The sequence below is a fragment of the Populus euphratica genome, unplaced genomic scaffold (genome assembly GCF_000495115.2).
Source record: "Populus euphratica unplaced genomic scaffold, PopEup_1.0 scaffold129.1, whole genome shotgun sequence".
Classification (NCBI taxonomy): Eukaryota; Viridiplantae; Streptophyta; class Magnoliopsida; order Malpighiales; family Salicaceae; genus Populus; species Populus euphratica.
The window spans coordinates 12,615-34,789 of record NW_011499907.1 but is presented as its reverse complement, the minus strand read 5'-3'; the positions used below and the strand labels follow the sequence as shown (position 1 = coordinate 34,789).

The 22,175-nt window shown below is 31.6% G+C and overlaps 2 protein-coding genes across 2 annotated transcripts in view; both read right to left on the bottom strand.

Moving 5' to 3' along the window:
- The window catches only part of SMC3 (structural maintenance of chromosome 3), a 10,764-nt gene extending 513 nt beyond the window's left edge, over positions 1-10,251 (bottom strand). The window contains exons 1-28 of the mRNA XM_011037452.1: positions 9,971-10,251; positions 9,725-9,814; positions 9,431-9,532; positions 9,024-9,200; positions 8,809-8,939; positions 8,566-8,644; positions 8,329-8,486; positions 8,162-8,237; positions 7,623-7,751; positions 7,412-7,556; positions 6,333-6,463; positions 5,241-5,393; positions 4,959-5,148; positions 4,462-4,595; positions 3,924-4,082; positions 2,846-3,154; positions 2,580-2,756; positions 2,260-2,343; positions 1,971-2,180; positions 1,792-1,881; positions 1,576-1,697; positions 1,335-1,490; positions 1,149-1,256; positions 989-1,049; positions 626-760; positions 405-492; positions 222-294; positions 16-139 (exon numbers count right to left, since the gene is read on the bottom strand). Coding sequence (XP_011035754.1) covers positions 19-139; positions 222-294; positions 405-492; positions 626-760; positions 989-1,049; positions 1,149-1,256; positions 1,335-1,490; positions 1,576-1,697; positions 1,792-1,881; positions 1,971-2,180; positions 2,260-2,343; positions 2,580-2,756; positions 2,846-3,154; positions 3,924-4,082; positions 4,462-4,595; positions 4,959-5,148; positions 5,241-5,393; positions 6,333-6,463; positions 7,412-7,556; positions 7,623-7,751; positions 8,162-8,237; positions 8,329-8,486; positions 8,566-8,644; positions 8,809-8,939; positions 9,024-9,200; positions 9,431-9,532; positions 9,725-9,814; positions 9,971-10,135 — 3,753 coding nt within the window. The 5' untranslated portion in view covers positions 10,136-10,251 and the 3' untranslated portion in view covers positions 16-18. The remainder of the gene's footprint in view (positions 1-15; positions 140-221; positions 295-404; positions 493-625; positions 761-988; positions 1,050-1,148; positions 1,257-1,334; positions 1,491-1,575; positions 1,698-1,791; positions 1,882-1,970; positions 2,181-2,259; positions 2,344-2,579; positions 2,757-2,845; positions 3,155-3,923; positions 4,083-4,461; positions 4,596-4,958; positions 5,149-5,240; positions 5,394-6,332; positions 6,464-7,411; positions 7,557-7,622; positions 7,752-8,161; positions 8,238-8,328; positions 8,487-8,565; positions 8,645-8,808; positions 8,940-9,023; positions 9,201-9,430; positions 9,533-9,724; positions 9,815-9,970) is intronic.
- Positions 10,252-19,848: 9,597 nt separating this feature from the next.
- GASA4 (GAST1 protein homolog 4) lies at positions 19,849-21,118 on the bottom strand. The gene is made up of 4 exons (XM_011037449.1): positions 20,931-21,118; positions 20,778-20,819; positions 20,608-20,641; positions 19,849-20,270 (listed from the first exon to the last, which is right to left on the bottom strand). The coding sequence occupies exons 1-4, from the start codon at positions 20,991-20,993 to the stop codon at positions 20,089-20,091; spliced, it is 321 nt and encodes a 106-aa protein (XP_011035751.1). The 5' UTR covers positions 20,994-21,118; the 3' UTR covers positions 19,849-20,088.
- Between the last annotated feature and the right edge of the window lie 1,057 nt (positions 21,119-22,175).

Here is a 22,175-nt window from a genome sequence, read left to right as displayed (position 1 = left end):
GGGGCGCGGGCATGGGCATTAAGCAGCATTTTGGCACACAACAAAGCTCCCTGGATTGATGGTGATGCTCTTAGTGCAGTTATCAGTTTTATAAATCCCAACAAGTCGATCCGCCAACTCAAACATGTTGTTCCTTAGGCTGCATACAAAACAAACATTGAATAAAAATGGCTCAAAGGATTGGTGTCTCTAGTAACTATCTGCTGTGAACATCCTACTACCTTATAATGATGAACTGTGCATCCTTTGTTCGGTCCTTCACATAATGTCCCACAATAGAAACATTCTTGAAATCTGGCACTCAATGTAAACCATGAAAGTTAATGGAGAAAACAGGGAAAGGTAAACTACTAAACAATTCTAAATATTTATGAACTAAGGTAGTAAGTTTGAACGAAGATTACCCAGGGCAGCGTCAATTTCATCCATTACATACAGTGGAGTAGGCTTGTAATGATGAAGTGCGAAAACAAGAGCTAGCGAGCTCAGAGTCTGAAAATAGTGAAATGTATCATTGTTACCATAACCAAAAGTATACAGACACCTCTGGGATCCTTAGGGGTAGTACTTGGAATTCATTACCCGAGAGTATAACACAGATATAGAATAAAGGTTTAGGCATAACCTTTTCACCACCAGATAAGTTTGCAATATTCTTCCAGCTCTTCTTTGGTGGTCTCACACTGAAAACAACACCTTCAGAAAATGGATCCAAAGAATCCACTAGCTCAAGTTCTGCATCACCTCCAAGAGTAATCATCTGTGGCAAGAAATGTCAAAATAATCAATGGACAACATTTACTGCCACTGATGAATGATAAGGATGCACATTTTTTTGCATTAAATCACGGTTTTCGTTCAGATGAATACCTAAAGTCGGGTTTTAAAGCCAGAAAACTACACATGCAAACAAACGTACAGTGTACATGCTCACACAGGAGAGGAGAGGGGGAGGGGGAGGGAGAGACAAAACAATCATCGCACAAACCTGATACATTTCCTTCAGCTTCAATGATATTGTATTGAACCCTGCCATGAATTCATCCAACCTGAAAAGTTACCGATTCAGTTATGTAAGAATCACCTATTTGCAAGGGAGGACAAGGGCATGATAGATACTGGAATCTAACAAGAAGGAAAATACTAGCCTTTTCTTTCTCCATTCATCATACTGCCTTTTTATATCATCACGTTGTTGAGTTACCAAGTTCAGCTCCTCAACCCGCTCATTATATAATGAAACCTTTCTCCGATATCTACATTAACAGAGCATTCAGCAAATTCATGTTGAAGATTAATAATCAAACTTTTACGAGTAAGAGAAAAACCCATACTCTGAGATTGAATCTAAGTTTGGGTTCATATCTTTCAATTGTGCTTCCAACAACACTACCCTTTCAAGGGCCCTTTTGAGGTCACAAGCCTCAGCAAGAGTCTTATCAGCAAGGGTTGCTTGAAGTTTTTCAGGGTCCTCTAGTTCTTTCTGAGTTCTGCAACCAACAATAACAATGTTAGACATGCTTCAAGAAAATACAGAGCCAATAGAATAAATGGCTTAACCATAAATCAACATACTGCTCCATATGGCGTAGAAGAGCATTTTGCAAGTCATCAAGCTTCTTTTTGTAACCCTTCCCCTTCAATTCCAACTCCTTGTAGCTCTTCTTCATATCTTGTAACCTGTAATCAGCATCGACCTGTGGTATAACAGGATAATTACTTAACTAGTGATGATCATTTGACAAAAAGATAAAGGAAAGTGCAAAAAAGTGGCTTTAATTGACAGAGTACCTCTGATGCCCGCAACTCATCCACAATTTTTTTCACTTTTTCATACTCAGATTTGGCTTTATCTAGCACTTCTTTATGTTGATCAATCAGCTAAAAGAGCAAAAAAAGAAAGGCATATAAGGATAAGGATACTCTTATGAGCGCATCATCATGGCTGAAAGAAAATAAATAAAGCAGACCTCCTGTGTCTTTTTGTAATTCTCTTGAACTGCAAATGCCTTTTCTTCAATTTCTTTAAAAATCCCTCTCAGTTTTTCCCTCTCCTCTGTAAGCTGCTCCTTTTCCTTCCTTGAATCCTCAATCCCTTTGGTCAACTTCTTTATCATTTTATGACCTGTCTCTATTTGAACCTTGTGACGGTTGATCTCTGTGCTATTTTTATCCATATCCTGATTAGTGGGCAACTTGAATTAATTCAAATGCCACATGATCGCAATTCGAATATTTCAGAGTGATTTTGTGACTTACAGACTGAATCCTGTTGACCTTTGCCTTCTGTGATTTCAACCTTTCACCACCGGCGTTTTCTATTTTACTCTGAAGCTCCAAAGCCTAAAGGTAGAGAGAATTATGGACAATCAATCAAATTGAATACAAAGGGGAAGGCACATGACTCTTTGGATTTAAGTACAGTAAGATATGGCAGATAAGAAAATCCACGAAAGTTCAACTGAAGTCAGAAAGTTAACCACAGATCAGGAAGGCAACCAGACAACATTTTGTTGCCTGGGCATCCTGAACGATTGGCTTGGAACTTTAACGGACAAAGAAACATAATATTTTCAAACCTTTTCCTTCAGCTTTTTAGACCCCTGAATAAGTCTGTCAATCTCCTTTTCCTCTGTCATTATTATCATTTTGAGTTCCTCCAGCCTATCAAGCTCATCTTTCTTTGGCTCTGACGCAGCTTTCAGGGAACCAAGTTGTTTCTCCAGATAACTATGTTCTGTGTTCAGACTATCAATCTGTTTGGGAGGAAGGTTTTAGAGCATTTATTTCATCCAGGGAAAAAAATATAAAAAAAAACATTGGAAAAGCCATAGCAAACCGTTACCTCTTTCTGGCTTTTGGCCAGTTCCATCTCCAGGTGTGCAATTGCTTTTTCCGAGGCTTGGTAGTGTTTCACAGAATCAGCAATCCGTTGGCGTATACCATTTAATCTATCAACCATGGTAGAGAGCTCCTTCTCTGCACTTGTGACCGCTTCTCCAGAAACACTGGTAGCCCGAATCGATGTCCCCATCTTACCACCACGTGGCTTAGTTCCCCCACCGCTCATAGTACCAGATTTTTCAAAAAGTGCACCATCAAGAGTAACCACTCGTCGAAATTCCAAGTTTCCACCATATGCAATTCTTGTTGCCTATAGGTTGAAAAAAATGCAAGTTACTAGATCGTACCTGGATATGCTTCAGCAGTAAATCTGGAAAAAAAAAATAATAGATATCCTTGATTCTAGCTATGAAAGGTGTTGTTAAAATGAACCTGAGCACACAAGTCATGGTAACAGACTCCTGTTTACATATCCCATAACTATGAGGAGTAAGACAAAGAAAAACACGGCTAGAAGTTCATGCTATGGAAAGCTATTCCTTATTGATCAAAGCATCTAGCCATCTCCAAAACTGGCATTACTTCACATTATTTTGGGATTGACAAAGCCGTAATTCCCATGTTTCCTCGATAATGGACACTAATACCAAAGAGACTGATTTTTCAAATTGTAGGAGTAAGGGGACAGGTAGGTTTAAATGATATGGGCTGAAGAAATAAGGGTTTTAATATCCAAAACTGGTTCATACAAGATTTGACCCGAAAGAAAAACATAAAGGAGAACAAAAATCCATGTGGCTTACTACAATGGATTTGGAACAGAGCCTTGGTTGAATTAAGTAGATGAAGCATATAAAGTCAATAGAGTATTCAGCTGACAGACCAAGTTCTCTAGGTGCATCTACTGGAAGCAACAGGGGAAAATAATTCAGATTAACCAAGAAACAAAGAAAAGCATCAATATGCTTTTAGAAAGAATTGAATTGAGGAACGTATAACATGATCATCTATCGTCCTTAATTCATCCATAATGCAGGTGAGAAAAAAAAGAGAGGATATACAATGAAACTTGAATTTACCTGATCAAGATCCTTTGCTACAACAGTATTACCCAGAGCAGCATAGAAGGCAAGTTTCATTCTTTCATCTTGAACTCTAACTAGATCAAAAAGACGTGGAACACCCTCTGGAGTGCTCACATTATGCTTCATCTTTGATGAATGGTCAACTTGCTTCTCCTGCATTCAGGAAACGGGAGGAAATTATGTTCCTAAAGCAAAGGGAACTTTCCTAAACCAATTAACCAAGTGCTACCATATTGCCCAGAAAGGTTGGCCTCTATAACAAACATTCCATTCAATTCTCCATGCCAAATGAAATTTTTAAAGATTCAAGCTTCAGCAAATTCAAAATTACCTTAAGAATATAGGAAAGTTTAGCTGCTAACAAGTGAAATGTCAACCATCTCTTTTGTCATAGTTTTAAGATTTTATAGTCATGTCCAGGGCATTTAACTGAACCAGCCTACATGACTCCCATGCCCACAAGTCCTTTCAGATCTTCCAAACAATTATAAAGAAAAGGGAAAAGGTAGTTTCAAGTATTTTTAGTTGATACCAGTATCATGAAAGTGGCAACCCCAAGCTTCTCTCTTCGGAGCAGCTCCACACATGCTTGTGCTGCAGCAGTTGTCTCCACCACAATATAATCAAGTCCAGGACAAGCTGTTGATATGGCAACATCATATTTTGCTGCAACAAAAACATCAATTTAACAGGAAAATGAGGTCCTTGATCTAAAGCTTTCAAGGATAAGAACGCAGCTTCAGATATGAGTAACTTAAGAGGGAAAGGAGGGAAGAAAGAGATTATCATCCATCAGAAAATGAACAATGTCTTTGAAAACATGCAAGAAGGATATCACACTCAATATGCAACAATTAAAAACAACAAATATCACATAATTTTCTTTACAAGTAAGACAATGAAAGCACATCCAGATGCAGCAGTATAAAAGAATCCTAATCAGGCTTCCCTTTATTGCAATTTGGCACATTAGTCTCAGAAATTCAGGTTATGTTGAACAAGATATGTTTGTATAATGTAGACACTCACCATCAATGGCACCTAAATCTCCCATTCGCCCATGTATTCCACTTATTTCATTAGATTCCTTGGCATGCAAAATTGCTTTCAATACTGATCCCTGACTCTTTTCCAAATCAATAATTGACTTAAGTTCAGCAACCTTCTGTCTTGCAGCTTGTTCTAGAGGAATAAGCTCTTCTTGTTCTTTGATGGATTCCTGCAAAATGAAGTGTTCTTGCCATATCCCATCAAGACACAGGAATGTCAAAAGGTAGATGAAGTTCAAAGAATTATCTGCAGAGCAAAAACCTGTTCCACTTTACGAGCTTCAGATGCTTCAAGTTTGTGCTTTTCTATATTACTCTGCAATGTTGCAATGGTTGCAGTTTTCATTTCGATGCTTCCAGATATATTATCCATCTGCTTGTGTGCATTTTCAAAAGCTGCATGACCAGCTTCATGCTGAAACAGTCAATGAGCACCTTTAGCCAACTAATGACATCTCTTAGAAAGATATGGACAAGGTATGAGAGTCATCACAAAAAATAATAAATAAAACAGTTGAAAAGGATTTGATTCTCAAGATATTATGTTTTGCATTATTGAAAAAGTCATGGTGAAAGGAGATTTATCTACTTTGAAAAATCAAAGCCAAGTTATTTATTTTTCATCAAAAAGAGGTTTAAGTTTACATAAAAAAGTGTCCATTATAGGTTTCTAGTCAAAGGTTTAAGTTTCAGTTATATGGGTGAATGCTGTAAGCATGGGAAAATGGCATCCTCTTAGTTACTGCAAGGGATTTTTTTCCCAAAAATGCATGTTCAGTTATGTTTCTTTTTATGAATCATTCGTCTGTTTGGTAATCCAAATTTATTTTGAAGTCGATATATGGTCCAATTAGAAGTTTTCCAGTGCAGAGATCTTTTGCTTACTATTAATACCAATAAATTAAGCTTTTAACAAATGTTTGGTGATGAAATGAGTTGAATTTTTAAGTTATTCTGAAAGCATTGTGCCTAGAGTTCCTCTTCCGTCTCTTGCTCTTTTATTTTTCCCTTTCTCTTTCTAGCTTAAAAATGTCTTCTGCTACAGTGCCACCAGTATTGTTCACAGCATTAAATTGAAGCCTGAATCATTCATAAACAGATGCTTAATCAACTCCCTTATTCACCACTTCCTAACCATAACTAAACCCTAAAGATTTTACATTCTTCAAGCTTGTCCTACATCTTTGATCTTATCTTAAGCTTATATGTTGACATAACCAATTCCAATGCAATAGATTGAAGAGAACACAAATCACAGTAGATATAATTCCATAGACTGAAAGAAAACACACATTATACACTGTCATTTACTTTGTAATATCAAATGAGGAGACCATGGAAGCCCCAACCTCACCTTCTCATTCAAAAGCTTGCTTTCAGTATATGCAACTTCAAGTTTTCCTTTGTGATCAATTAGTTGCTTTTCCCACGGTTCTAGTTCAGCACGAACCTTCATGAGTTCTGAGCGATACTTCTCTGTTTCAACTGTTCATCAATCAAAACATAAATTAAAAAGATTAGCTAAACAACAACAGGCACACGTTTAAGGATGAGACAAGGTTGGTTCTCAGTAACTTCTTATACTCCACTTCTTGCATCCCTACACTTTACATAGAAAATACAGAGAAATATCCATATGACAGTATAAACCACAAGATGCAAACAAACAATGAAAGAGCATCTGCACCAAAATTGCACTAAAAGGGATTCCTTTACCTCTGACGTTGTATTTCAATCTTTGCACTTGCCCTATCTTTTCATTCAATTACAGAATAATCACCTCAAATATCTTTAAAAATTTGTAGCCAAAACCAACAGCAAATTATATTATAACATAAGCCATTTAAATTTCAATCCACCCCTTCAAAATTGTGATTATTTATGAGTCTTCTAGAGAAGAAAATGTCTTTTGTTCTTTCACCTCAAAAGTGAAGCTATTTTGAATATAAGAAATTAGCTGCTTCTATCAATTCCTTGTAATAGAGATTTCAAAGGGTCAATTTTTCAAAATTATATGTAGATATTGAAGGACCTTTAAATAATCCATGCATAAAGTTTTGAATTCTCTCAAATTCCACTTTTCTTTATACGCTACATGCTGACAATGAAACTGAATAATATAAAAGCCAACCACGAACAATGATTCACAATCCCACACTCTAGGAGTTTGCAATTTCATTTAACCATCAGTGTATTTCACCTTCACCACCACAATTAAATGTTTATTCAAACAGTTTTGTACTGCTAGGGGTGCACGGTCATCAACAAGCAGCAAAACATGAATCACCTAAAATGATGTCAAACATGTATAATATAAACATGTTATATCCTTTTTGGATAATAACATGGAATATAAGCTCTGAAAAAACTATATTCAATAAACTATCATTTTCTTATTTGTATCCAAATCAATCAAAAATGAAATTTTACAACCTCTAGAATTTTCTACGACTTCTTCTAGCATCCTCTCCTCCTCAAGCAAGAGTTTCTGAAGTTTGGGGATGTTATCTTCAAGTTTTGGAATCAAATTTTCCGAGTTCTCACATTCTTTTGTTAAGTCATCAATCTTCGACGAATCCTACAAGGGAAACAAAGTGAGAAAAATGCGTGTTTTCAATTGAAATAGGTCACTTTTTTACCCTACTTTTTCAAGTTTATCTTCAAGTTTCTTCATCTTTTGCTTCATGTGCTTCAGATCCTCCCGGTATTTAACATCCTGCCTTTCAAACTCCTTGAACTCCTCTTTACAGGTTCTGAGATCATTGTCAAGTTCCTGAATCCGAGACAAGGTTGGACAGCACATCAACAAATACAATCGGTACAAATTTAGGATGGCACTGTTATATGCAGTCATGATATGTGGTGGCCAAAATCACAGTTATAAGACTCAACCCGACCCAAGGCTTAGGTCTCAAGTCTGGGGTTTGACAACCTTATACTTTTTTTTTTGAAAAAAAAAGACCAAAACAACCTCATTATGGTAAAAATAAAACGACCAGGTTTTTCCTCTAACCCAGCTCAGGCCAAATCCAAGTTGACCCACCACGCCAAGCCAGGTCTTATAACTACAGCTAAAAGAGGATAGACTCACATTTTCTCTACTTGGCTGAAAAACCAAATATCAATTACAAATGTTGAATGTACAAGCACAATTATAATATATAGAACTCACACAAAACGAACCTCTTGTCTTTTAATATACTTTTTATGCACAATCTCAAGCTCCTTCATTGTTTTGTGACTTTCTTGAATCTTCTCTCTAGGGAAAACAAAAAACCCTTCAACACTAGCAAGTTTCTGTCGTAAGGAAATATAAAGCTAATGCTATAACTTAAGAAGAAAAGAAAAACCTTTCATCCTTTAAATTTTCTTCCAAACTAGATACACTAGTGTGCAGTTCCATCATTCTTGCACTAGTATCTTCATGAGCCAATTTTGTGGCTTTCTCTTGCCATTTCAGTAATGATAACTCTTGAAGCATGTAGGCCTCTGCTTCATTCTTCACATCCTATTTCATGGAAAGAAAACAACAGGTTGGCTAAACATGTTTGAAAATGATATGATAAAAAGAGACAAAGAAAACCCACCTCCAAGCTGTCTCTTTCCTTCTCGGCCAACTTAACCATCTGTACCACCCCAGATCTTTTCTCGTTAAGGGATTCCAACCTATGGAGTCAATAGGAATGCTTGTAGAAGTTAGGAAAATTCCTTGTCTACATGTCCATTTTGGCTTCACAGATAATATATGTAGAGTAAAATTTCAAATATGATAATGGATAAAATGCAAAATGAGTACATATGATAAACATAAGAATAAGAAAAGTACTCACTCCTTGGATGATTCATCAATTTTTTCAACATATTTGTTAGTTCCAATTATGTCCTCTAAATATTCAAGAAAACCTTCATCATGGAGTCCTTGAGCTTTTGGCCTCATCAATGAAATCTGTTCAACCTCACCCTGATAAAAACCAGCAAGCAATTTTCAAAACCTATGGAAGCATACTCCATGCTCAAATTACAGCCCCGTGGTTAGATAACAAACCTGAAGAATCAGAAAACGATTATTGTCCAGGTCAACTCCTTTTCCTTTCAGTTTCTTGGTAACTTCAGTAAAATTGCTCGAACGATCATTGATGTAGTACTTGGATGAGTTATCCCGAAATGCAACTCTCGTAATTACAAAATCACTTCCTGAAACAGCCTCATAGGTCCCATCATCCTATAATGGTTAAGAGCATGGTTTGCAAGTATCATGACATTAGAATCGACCAAGAGATCTTCTGTAATCAATTGATTTCAAAAAACAAATCCTCATACAATCAAGAAAATATATGAGTTTCAAGAAACAAAAACAACATAAAAACTTGAAATCCTGTTTCTTGTTCTTCTACACTATTCATAAACAAGAAGATGAAAGCCATTACTTGCTAAAAATCAAAACCAAGTTACCAGGTCAATAATCTCCTGAAAATGAACAGAAACACCGGCGCTGTCCAGATTCTGATGATTGGTTGAATTGTGGATAAGCTCTGAAACCTTATTAAGTCTCATCTGCAAATTCAAAACCAACACAAACATTAAAAATTGAAAAACCAAGAACCAAGCAAGTAAATCAACATACACAGGGTCCCCCTTAAAAAAAAATTGAAACTACTCAATTAGCTTACAGAAAATTCATTCCTTTTCGTAACTGCTGAACCTAACAATTTGCATTATAGAAACATAGAGAGAGAGAGAGAAGACCTGTTTCGCTCGCTTTCCGAATACAAATAGCATTGCATCAATCACATTGCTCTTGCCGCTCCCGTTGGGGCCCACCACAGCAGAAAAACTCTAATCCCCAAAAATTCAAAGATAAACAAACACTAACAAGTTAAAATTAAGCAAAAACAAATTGAGAAAGTGGAAGTTCATTAGAAGCAAAACCTAGAAATGGAAATTAAACCAAAAAAGAGAAACTAATTTCACAAAATTGAAACCCTAACCAACCTTGTGGAAAGGACCAACGCGTTGTTCACCAGCGTAAGATTTGAAGTTCCTCATGATCATTTCTTTGATGAACAGCCTCGGGGCTTTCGAAGATCCACCAGCAGAAGTGCGAACTGAGTTGGACTCGCTTGTCATGAATTCATCGTCCCCTGGTTCCATCCCCATTTCTTTCGCCGAGTTAACTCGGTTCTCCTTGAGGGTTTTTTTTTGCTGTTCTTCTCTGTGATTTATTTGTGACTGTACCGATTCTGTACTGAGAGGTCGCACCAAAAGTATCTTAAGGGAAAAAAAAATTAAAAAGAAAAGGAGAAATAAATAATGTTTATGGTTTCGGGGAAAAAGGAAGATGGATTTGGCGGGAATTTGAAAATGGTGTAAATTTTCCAAATTTGAAATGGGCCGTTAGATGTTGTTGGGCTTCACATTTTAGTGGATAGAGTTCATTTTGTGTATTTTTGGTCCCTGCAGTTTGGCCCCTTTATTTTTTGGCAGCTAGAAAGCGTTTTTGTAAGAGTTTGAAATTTTTTTGTATTAAATTAATTTTTTTATATTTATTTTTATATCCTTTAGATATTGATTTTAAAATTTAATTTTTAAAAATAAAAAATATAATTCTAAATAAAAATACTTTAAAAAACAATTATTACTATAATACCAATTACTATAATACTAGAAAAGCTTTTTATATATTCTAATTCTCTTACTTTTAAGCTTTTAGCTTATTTTCTATCATATTTATTATTTAATAAATAAAATATCAGTTTTATTTCTTATAATTTTTCTTGATTATAAATACTTTTATTAACTTTAGTAATCAAAATAAACTTCAAAAGATAGGTAATTTATTTTTAAATTTGTATTTAATAATTTATTCTATTTATTTTTATTGTAAATCAACTAAATTTTATCTTAGAATAAAAATATCAAAATATTTTTCCAATTCATTGTATTGTACTTGATTTTAAGAAAAATAAAAGACATTAAATTTTTGTACATAACTTGATGTGAAAAATAGAAAATATCGTAATTATAATATTTCAGTGGTTATTTTTCTTAAGAGTCATTACAATTTTTTTATTTTTTATTTTTTTATATCAAAGCATCTAAACTATTTAAAAAATTAAAAATATTAATTTAAAACTAAAAAAATCAAAAATTTACAAATAAAATATTAGATCACAATACCAGTAATGCTGTTGAAATTTTTTAGAAATTTAAATTTTTTTATTTAAAATTAATTTTTTATATTTTTAAATTATTTTAATATATTTTTAAATAAAAAATCACTTCAAACCATAGCCATACTTTCTTGAATATAATATATTTTTAAATAAAAAATTCACACATACCCTCTTATAATAGAAGTTTGAACCACGGGTAGATGAGCGAACAGCGGCCCAGATAAATGGGATTGGTGGTTGCACGTGGAAGTTAAAAATAAATGGATTGTAGGTGATGAAGTACAGTGTTTCTCGAAGAATTTTCTGTTTGTATAGGTTTGAAAATGGAGTCAACTTAAATTTTTAAAAAGTTTAATTTTTTATATTTTAAATTATTTTAATACATTAATCATAAAAGTAATTTTTAAAAAATTAAAAAAAATATTATTTTAATATATTTTAACATAAAAATATTTTAAAAAGCAATTAAGTAATATTTCCAAACATAGGTTGATCTGCCTTGAGAATAGGGTGTGCAGCTATTTGCTGTCTTCGTCCGCTACAGGGTTTTTACCCATTAATTAAGAAATTTTGGCTTCTTAAAAATTCTGATAATTATAATTCTGATAAATTAATTAATATGACCTTGTATATAATGTCCTCATTAATATCGCTTTGGTTTGAAAATCTAGCAATCGAATCCGTTTATGTTTTCATATAGTATCCTACTACATTTACTGTGATGTGAATATGATGGAGAAATATGATGGGAGTCGAGTTAATTTTTTAAATATATATAAAAAAATATATATGTATTACTAATATATTTTTTTAAAATAAATTATATAAAAATTATCCAACATAAACTCAATTCAAAGAAAATATAAACAATTAAAAAATAATATGCTGACTAAAAACATTATGAATTAGAGCAAATGTCACTTTATTATTATGTAAAAAATCTTGAACTAACCTTATTTTGCACCCAACATGATCAGTGTTGCATTTAACAAAAAAATATATAATTTTGAAAAAAAACTAAAAAAATGATTGAAGGACATAATAAATCAAAATAATGGTATAAAAACATAATAATCCAAATCGAAATTACGACTTCATCTAGGTTTTAATTTCTAAGAAAACCAGGTCAATTTGCAACATCTACCTTCTGTCAAAACTCATGCCCAAGATCAATGGTAATTTAAAAAACTTAATCCATAAGGTTATTTTTTCTATTTATCATCCTAGTGCAAATCTAAAAACGATTGTAAAAAAAAATAATCTTGTAAATGCATCAATCTCAAAACATAATATGATGATCTCACCTATTGAAGAAGAAATTAATTAACTTGACGTATTGAAATAAAATATCAAGTAAGCTAATTTAATATAACTTTATTAGGTCAAATTTGAGGAATTCTATTTTAATTAAATATTATTGATTAGGAAATAATTTATAATATTTACCATGATTATTTCTTCAACACACCTCCTCAAACCCATGATAATTTTATTTTTTTATGAGTTTGATATATATTATTTCTATTGTCATTATTAACTCACATGTTTTTAAATATAGCTATTGTTAGCTATTTTTCTTCTATGTTATAACATTTGTCACATTAAATATCTCTTTTTAAAATTTAATTTTTCAAGTAATTATTTTATTTTAATTTACTTTTTATCTAAATAATGTTTCTTCATATCATGGCTTTTTAGTCATTTTTTATCGTTTTCTTTAAGAAGAATTCCTTTTTTTAATGCATAATCTCTTTTGTACCACCTTATCTTTTATGTAAAAAATTATTAACTTGTAAAAAGTCTTTTATTTTTATTTGTGTCTTTCTCTTTATGTAAATTTCAATTCTTTTACTGGGATTTGTCAAGGTATCTTTATTTTTTTTATTTAGATATTATTTGACCATCCACAAGATTTCTCCTTATTGTTGAAAATGGATTATAAATAAAATATTTGATAGAAAAATGAAAATAATTACAAATAAAGTACTTTAAGGTTGTCGAACAGATAGTATAAAGCCTCCCTCTGGAAAAGCAAACATTAATATTAAAGTAATGCATGATCAATCTATTCCAATACCAAGAAAAAATATTGAATCGAAGGGGATGTTATTATTGGAAGGTGGCTAAATGGAAGATGTCCGTCCATCTTCTAATCAGGCTGCTTTAAGATACATTAACCACCTACAATAAATTTGGGACAATGCTACGAGGAAAAGAAAGTTATAGTCATGACTCATAAATATTATTGAAAAGAAACCTATCTACATTAAAGAGTGTCAGGGTTTATGCTTAAATAAAGCATCTGATTTGTCTCCGTGCATGCTTAAATTTGAAATTTTTTAGGATATCGTTATGATTGTGTTTTAAAATATTTTTTATTTAGAAATATATTAAAATGATTTATTTTTTTATTTTAAAAAATTTAATTTTAACATTGATGTATTAAAATGATTTTAAAACATAAAAGAATTAATTTTAAAAAAATTAAAAAAATAATTTTTTTAAAAAAATATTTTTAAAATACAAAAATAAATAAGTATTAAATTTCTTTAATTTACCAATAATACTAGTAAAAAAAAAAAAGTAACAATTGGGTTTTCTTTTAGCTGATCCTACTTTAAGCCCACTGGGTTAATCTCCATGGTGTATCTCAAATACAGGATATGGGCACTGCCATTGCAATGGTATTTGTGTTCCAAAATTTGTGCCGGATAAAGCCTATTGTCAGTTCATTTGACGTGAAGTCTGGACTCATACAAAATCAAGAAAAATAACATGATTAATATATCATTAATTGATTGATTAATTCCAGTGATGAATGCATAACTATATAAAATAAATAAAAGTTTCGCTTAGATTGTATCTCATAATTTATCAACTATGGGTCTTTCTCCCGCTACGTTGTGGTTAGATCAACCATTTCTTAATATTAAAAAAAAAACTAAGATTTCTATTATTTACTTCACTGAGTTCACTATGCTTGATTAATTCAATTTATATAATTAAAAAAGGCAATGTTAGTTGTCATGGCATGAATGGTATTGAATTACGGGTTTCATCCTAAATTAAACAATTTTAAGATTGATCATAAATTTATAATATAAAAATAAATATTTTTTAATACTATAATCATAGAAAAACCTAATAGTATATGAGAATCAATGTAAAAAAATTAATTATACAAGAAAAAAACACATCACCTTTAGTGCATCATAATATGGTAAGTTATATTGTTGATTGGTTGTTTTGGTAAATTATGTTTCTATTTATTGGTCTTTTCCATAATTTAAAGCAAATCTCACTTCCTGAAAAAATATTTGCTTCATCGGATTAAATACTAATTATTATAGGGTCTAAATTTTAGTATTATATTTATTTCTTACTTTGTATCTTTGATACCTGAATATATTTTTTATTGAATAATTTTATACCTTCAAATAATAAAATCTATAGCTAATTCCTCATATTTATTGTTATTAACTTATTTAATTTAATAACAAAGTGTGCATTTTATTATAAAATTCATACCTCAAATATTAATTAAAAAAATTAATTTTTGTGTTATTTTTGAAATTTTACCTAAAATCCTACAGTATCCATTTTTGTATTTTTAAAACATGATAAAAAATATAATTTTTAATTTTTTATAAAAATATGCATGCAAAATTTTTTTTTGCATGCTAAAGCTACTTTATCATATCACCTACGAGTTCAAATTTCAGCCACCATTGTGAAGTTCGAGAAATCAAGGCAGGACCTTTTTTATTCAAAAAACTAAATTTTTAAGTCATTTTAATTTAAAAACACTTCAATAACATTCTTTGAACATTTACAAACTAATTCATCAACTCAAAATACTCAAAAAATGATCCAAAACTCAAAATCAAGCTAGGTTAGATTCTCCTTGATTTAGATTTATTTTTTTAGACAACATCAAACTTGAAAAAAACACCATCAAGCCTCACATCTCATGAAATTCATGGATGAAAAAAATCTATTTTGTGTAACCAAAAATAACACAAATAGACTCTTGTATCAAAAATGATTTTTGTAAAAATTTAAAAGTATCTAAATTATATAATATATGTTATTTTTAAAATTTAAGGATCATAGTGTATTTTTAAAGAATCTTTGGCGCACCATGCATGTTTAATGTCTTTCTTATATTTCTCCATCTTCTTCCAATTCCACCATCACCTAGAAAATCAAAAACAATTGACCATGAATTAGGATTAAATCACCTAAAAGATACTTAACTTGCACTTTGCCACAAGTATTCTACATGGATATGTTCAAAAATTTATTATAAATCGAATAATTATTATTGTCTATGTAAAATATGTAAATAATTGAGTGAATTGGCTCATTCAAAAACTATTTAGTGGCATGGTAAGGAAAACAATTGGTTGAATGAGGTTGAAACCAAAGACAAATCCAGGATTCAATTTCAATAGGAACAAAATAATATAATTATATAACTAAATTAATTAAGATCCAAAAAGTTCAAAAATCATAAGTTTTTAATATAAAGTTAACAAATTTATGTATATTATAAAAATATGCTCCACAAAATTCTATTTTCTTCTTATAATTCACAATTGCTCCATATGAGATTTCATATGTTGAAAACATTGTAGGATTTTCTCATTATCAACATTTTCAAATATTTTTTTAATATAAATAAACAAACAATCATTTAACCAATCATATTCAATTGCATAATTGACTTTTAACCAATTTCATCGTTAAAAATATTTTCTCCATTGTTGCAGTAGCCATTAGTAAAATTAATACTAATTTTATAAGTAAAAGGACTAAAAGATATATCATAATCCTTTTTGTCTCCACAAATTTTAAATTGGCTCCTTTAGCTTTGAAAATTCCTTATAAAATCTCATGTTAAGAGTGCAAGTTTCAAGTTGATTGTCGGGTGCAACAAGCTCAATTATGGAGAAGTGAAATGGATAAAGTTAAGCAAGATGAATAAATTTCTTTATTATCAAAAGCATGAAAACACTCTTTTAGATTTAAACATGCTTCATATTTATCTTTGTAAAAAGATTATTAAGCTCTTGAAGTTGCATATCAATTATAGTGTAAAATAACTCAGTTTAATAATGATAAAAGTTTGTTAACTGTTAAGTATTATGTATTGAAAGACCATGAATAACAATCATATCATCCAGTTTTGAAATACCAATACCATATCTTTTATTAAAAGAATAAATCTCATCAACTAAAGATTCTTATCCTTAATCCCTCATCGTCTGACTTTAACCATTGTTATATTTATAATATGGTTGTTGTGATAAAATTAAATAATAATTATTCAATATAATTCAAAATATAATAACTTTATTAATAATCATAATATTCACTATAATATTACATGGCTATATAAACCTGTTACTACACAGAGAAAATAAATATAAGAAAAAAATAAATTTTCTTTCATTTGTCTTTTTTTTATTAGATTAGAAATTTCAAGATTTTAGTTATATTCTAAAAATATTATCTTTGTATATAACAAATAAACATCTTAGAAATACACCTCTAGTGGAGATCGCTTCATCCAGTGCTGTAGCAATCTTAGGATGCCACAAAAAACCAAAACCCACAGAGTAAAACCTTCAATCTGTATGATAGGTTTCAATCTGAAACCGAGAAATATTTGCAAAGTTGGGAAGCATTTGTAGAGGTTTCGAACCTTTGAAGCACCTTGCACTTGTGTCATGAACCCCCACGAGTCTTTTTAACCATTTCATTCTTTGCAAAACTGGAAAACCAGAACGCCATAGCAGACGACAAAAGTTCTCTAAGTATTTTGAAGCATATATATCTGGCTATGGTTGTGGTTACCACTCGATAAAGAACAAGTGTTTTAAAGGCGACTGGATGTAAAAGAGACCCTGGCATTCTCTTTGAAAAACACAAAATCAACCCGTAAAAGCATGCCCCAGCAGGCAAAATATCATTATACCGTCCCTCCTTGCATGCTTTGTGCTTTGTGCTTTGTGTTCAGGCACTCTTTTTCGCTAAAAAGGCACCATGTAGGATACCACCAGCTGGTCAGTAATCACATGCTTTTCCTGTTCATCTGTTGAAGATTCAAGAACTCCAGTTGACTTTTGCCACGACAAACAGACCCCACTGCCTACCTTGACAACGCACTCACACTTTAGCTAATCTTGCTCAAGTGCTGCCTCTAAAGTTTGCAACCCATCTACATCAATGCTAAAGCCAACCTAAACGAGACTCCACAGATCATGTATTGATTGCTATTAAATTAACAATACTGAGATCACAAGCTTGATGAACATTGCATTACGGTTATTTTTTTTTTAAAAAAAATATAGTTTTGTTACTTCAAAGATATTGAAATTCAAGGACATAATTTGATAACATGTCCAAAACCAAGAGTTTTTTAAGCATTGTTGAGATTGCGCCTTTTTAATATTTTTGTCCTCTCAAATTGATTCATTTTTTATTTTGGCCCCTTTGGTGTTTGCAATTTGTGTTTTCATAAAAAAATTTATTTTATTTGTTTTTTTAGATAACTAGTTGAGAAAAAAAAATCACTAAAAAACAGTGAATTAAAAAATTTATGTTTGACCAAACTCCAATAACAAAATAAGTTGATTTTAATATTCATATATTTTATTATTTAAATATTTTTTATTGTTTGTCTTGTTATAAAAAAATAGAACAAGGTTAAAAAAATTAATTTGATTATTTTACATGTTTTAAGCAATTTAGTTATTTTTTAGTTGGGATATTAGTGTTTCTGAGGCTGAGGTTGTTTATAAGTGAAATTAAATCAAAAATATCTTTCTAGAGCTAAAAGAAACCCCAGCCTAAATTTTTGACTAACTCTCACGCTGTAAGAAACTGGGTTTGCGGATAACGCATCATCAAATTTGTTTTAAAGAAATAGACGCTCCTTCTACCAGGCAAAAAAGAGATAGAGAGAGAGAAGAAAAGGGTATGCACGTGGCCCAGATCCTGCAACTCCACACGCATGAAGTTTTATTTCCTTTATGATTTAAATATAATTTCAATTCAATTATTTCTTTTATTATTATCTTTAGTTTTATTTTAGCACTTTCTTGTAGTTTCTAGTGTTGAATAATTAAATGAGTGTTAGGTTCTAAAAAAATTACTAAACTAAAGGATGTCTATGACCCAAGTCCTCTGTTAGTTAACTAAGCTAACCCATTTTAATTTAAGACATGGTCATCTCAATATCTTTAAGAAATAAAATCAAACGACATCAACTTGAAATATATCTTTTTCTTCCATTCAAGCTAGGTCTAAATATCATTTAAATGAATTAATTAAAAATATATTTGAGATATCATTTAATAAAATCTAATTCAATTTTTATTTTTTTAATAGGGTTATATCTTTTTTAAAAATATTAACAAGCATTGTGATTTTTCAGGACACTTCTTGATATATTTTTTGTAATTTTTCTTAAATATTTTATTTGTATCTCTATTTTTGTTATGGTATAATTTACTTAAAAAAACTTGATTAAAATAAAAAGTTATTAAATCTAACTAATTTCATGATCTATACAAAATGTTTGTCAGATTAAGTTAAATTAAAAAAAAAAATCATTGTCTCTAAAGAGGTTTTTTTTTTTTAAAAAAAAGATGAGGATTTGAAATTTTTTTAACTAAATTGAATTTTAAACTTAACAATAAGTATTTGAACCTACTAGATTAATTAGGTCATATTTAGCCAACTTCAACATGGTTTATTGGCAATCCAAAGACCTATATTATTATGTCAAATTAGCAAATTATTTTGTTTTGATTCAGTTTTATTTTTATTTTTTTTCTAAACAAATATTGATATAAAATTAAATAAAAAAATCTGGCATGACACTATGTGAGATCGTTTTTTTAATTGTATATATATTTCAACTTCTTTATTAAGTTTTTGGTAATAATTTTTTTTAACGTTTATCGACTAATTTTATTAAATGGATGCTTAAAGTTTTCAATTCAAGTTTGCGATTTTTCTTAGTTTTAAATAACATATTTTTTTTCTTAGATTGAAAATATCATTTTTTTTCTTACATTGAAATTAATTTTTTATCCAGGTGTGAACAAAACATGGGCAACAAGACTAGTGCATACTATTTCACCGAGATTGAGCTTATACAATTAGAATAGTTGTAAAATAAATCATTTTTGTAGATTTAGAGGACATTCATGTTTATGTTAGCATTGACGGTGAAGAAAAAGATTTTTGAAGGCTATGTTGTGTGTTTACATTTTACATGGTAAAGCTTGAAGGGGGAGATGCTTTCTTATGGCCTAGGAGCATCTTGAGATTTAAGGTAGTATATGTAGGCATATCAATGTAAATGTAAGGGTAAGCTGATAAATGTATTTATCATCTATAGTTTTAAAAAGAACAAATGGATTCAGGTATAACGTCCCCATCGAGGCATCTTTTATGAATTCAAGTTTAAAATTCGGAGTTCATTCTCCATAGATTCAGGTGCATCGGCACCGTGCAGAGTTCTGTCCTCATGGAATGTTAGAAAACCACTGCCTAAATCGGGTGGGTTTAGGCAAGAGAGGTCAAGCTTCTTCCCTCATCACCATTAAAGAATAACCCAAAACATTTTAGAAAAGGAAATCTCAGATATCACTTTTCATCAAGCAACCACCCCCAATACACAGGTGAACTCATAAAAAAGACAATTCTCATTGATAATAAAACAACAGATTAGCCGCCCTCATTTGCGGAGGCCTAAAGGACTGACTTCTTGAGCGATAGACCGACGACAACATAAGTCCATCTTTCCCCGCCGGAGACCAGCTTAAGAAACATACAGTATATAGTTAGTGCTATTCCGAGAGCATAACACCTGATACATATAATATAGTAAAAGGAGACCAGGGAAGGGAAATTAATTATTGTTCAAGGGCACTTGGGCCCTCCTTCCTTGGTCTTCCAGTTGTTGTAGCAAGGGCACACAGCTTTATTCCCATAATACCCTGGGGGGACGCAGAGGCACTTCCTGCAGCACTTCTGGCAGAAGAACATGCATGGCTTATGGTACTGGGTTTGGCTGCACCTCCTCGTGCATTGTGATGGACATTCTGATCATTACAAGACAATCAACGTAAGAGATCATAAAAGACCACTCTCCAGAATTTGACCATGTTCAGACTTTTTGACTCGATTAGATCTTGAAATCCACAACCCACAAATCAATATTTTCAATGGCGTATTATCCTTTTTAAACTCGTTGATTTCTGGGAAAAAAAGAGAGCAAGAACAAAATAATCTCACAGATCTTTTCTAGGCCGGGAAATTGCAAGCAATTTTTTTTAAAAGGCAGGTGTACTTTTTTCTCTATTCAGATTCTCTTGACAAAGATTTTAAAACGCCAAATGAGGGGAAAATGGAAAATAGGCTGGTCGTCGAAGCACTTACGGAAGCTCTTGAGACTCCCAGGTCCATATTTGTTCTGCAATCACAGCACATTTGACATTACAAACTTAAAACGTGACTAAGATTCATGATCTGAAGATACAAGATTGTCAAGGTAAAGAGTCCACATCATAATGCGCATACGCATCGAGGGATTATAAGAGAGAGCTAACCTTGTTTCTGTGGTGACCTCCACGCCCATGGGATGCCACAACCTGAAAAAACAGGGCAAAACAAAACAATGTCAAGATAAACAATTAAAGGAGAAACAAACCCATTTCAGCTTCTGGGTCATAAAGATCGAAGAAAGGAAGGGTCTTAGGTACCAAGGTTTGGAGCATGGAAATGGCAATGAGAGCCAAGAGGAAGACAGCAACAAACTTAGCCATGGCCTTAGCTACAATGCAAAACCCTTCTTCCTGGGATTGTCTAAACACCAAAAAGAGATGAAAAGAGGTGTGAAAGTGAGGGAAGAGGGGATTTGCTTGTCAAGACTTGAGAGTACCTTCCTGACTAGGGTATATATAGGGATTTTTAATGGGAAGTGATTGAGCTCAGAGCATATTATCTATCTGTGTACTCACATGGGTAGAATGGGGCCTTCTGGGAATGAAATCACGCCTTTGGATGCCCTTGCCTCATCCATGTTTTGTTATTGCAGTTCAATTATGTGTTTTTATTAAAGATTTTTTTAATTTTAAATAATTTTTTTTATATTTTTAAATAAATTTAAAACATATTTTTTTAAATATATTTTAAAAAAAATATTTTAAAAAATAACCACCGTCAAATTCTAATGAGATCTTCAGGCGAGAGAGTAAATTTTGGCATACCCCTCCATGATTTCAGGGGAGATTGATGCCCGCTCAGTGTTGATGTTTTTATGCGGAACTGTGTAAAAAGTGTAATGGGGCAAAGATGTTGGAAATTGTCATCTTCAGTAATTAGTGTTATTGTAACAAAAAAATAATAATTATTGTGATTCCAATCTTATGACACACAGCTGCACAAAATCCAATAGTTGATGGAATTCATATGGTTAAGAAACAAATAATGAATGGTTCTTAACTTATCGCTTTGTCCTCCTCCTAGCTCAAATTGATATATTTAAATCCCGTCGGTCATTTGTTCATGAATTAGGAAATTAGATGTTAATCTAAAATCATAAAATTAATTATGGTTCTCGTAAATCAGAAATGAAGTTGGATTAAATTTCATGTTTATATTTTTTATTTTTTAAAAAATATTTTTAATATCCGCATATCAAAATAATATATAAGAATATAAAAAATAAATTAAAAATTAATTTTTTAAAAGAACTTTTAAACATGAGAAGAAGAGGATAAATTGTCTAGATGATATTTTATTCCAATAATGGTGTATAATTAATTATTAAAAAAGAACTAGAGGTGGAATTAATTCTCATGTTCCTAATTCCAAGTAATAAATGAAAGCATATAGACATAAGCCACTGGCTAGCTAATTAATGGGATGGCCTCAAATCAGTCCCCTACTTGTATACCTTTCTCAATTAGGTCCCCAATTTATTTAAGAATCCTCGATTTAAACCC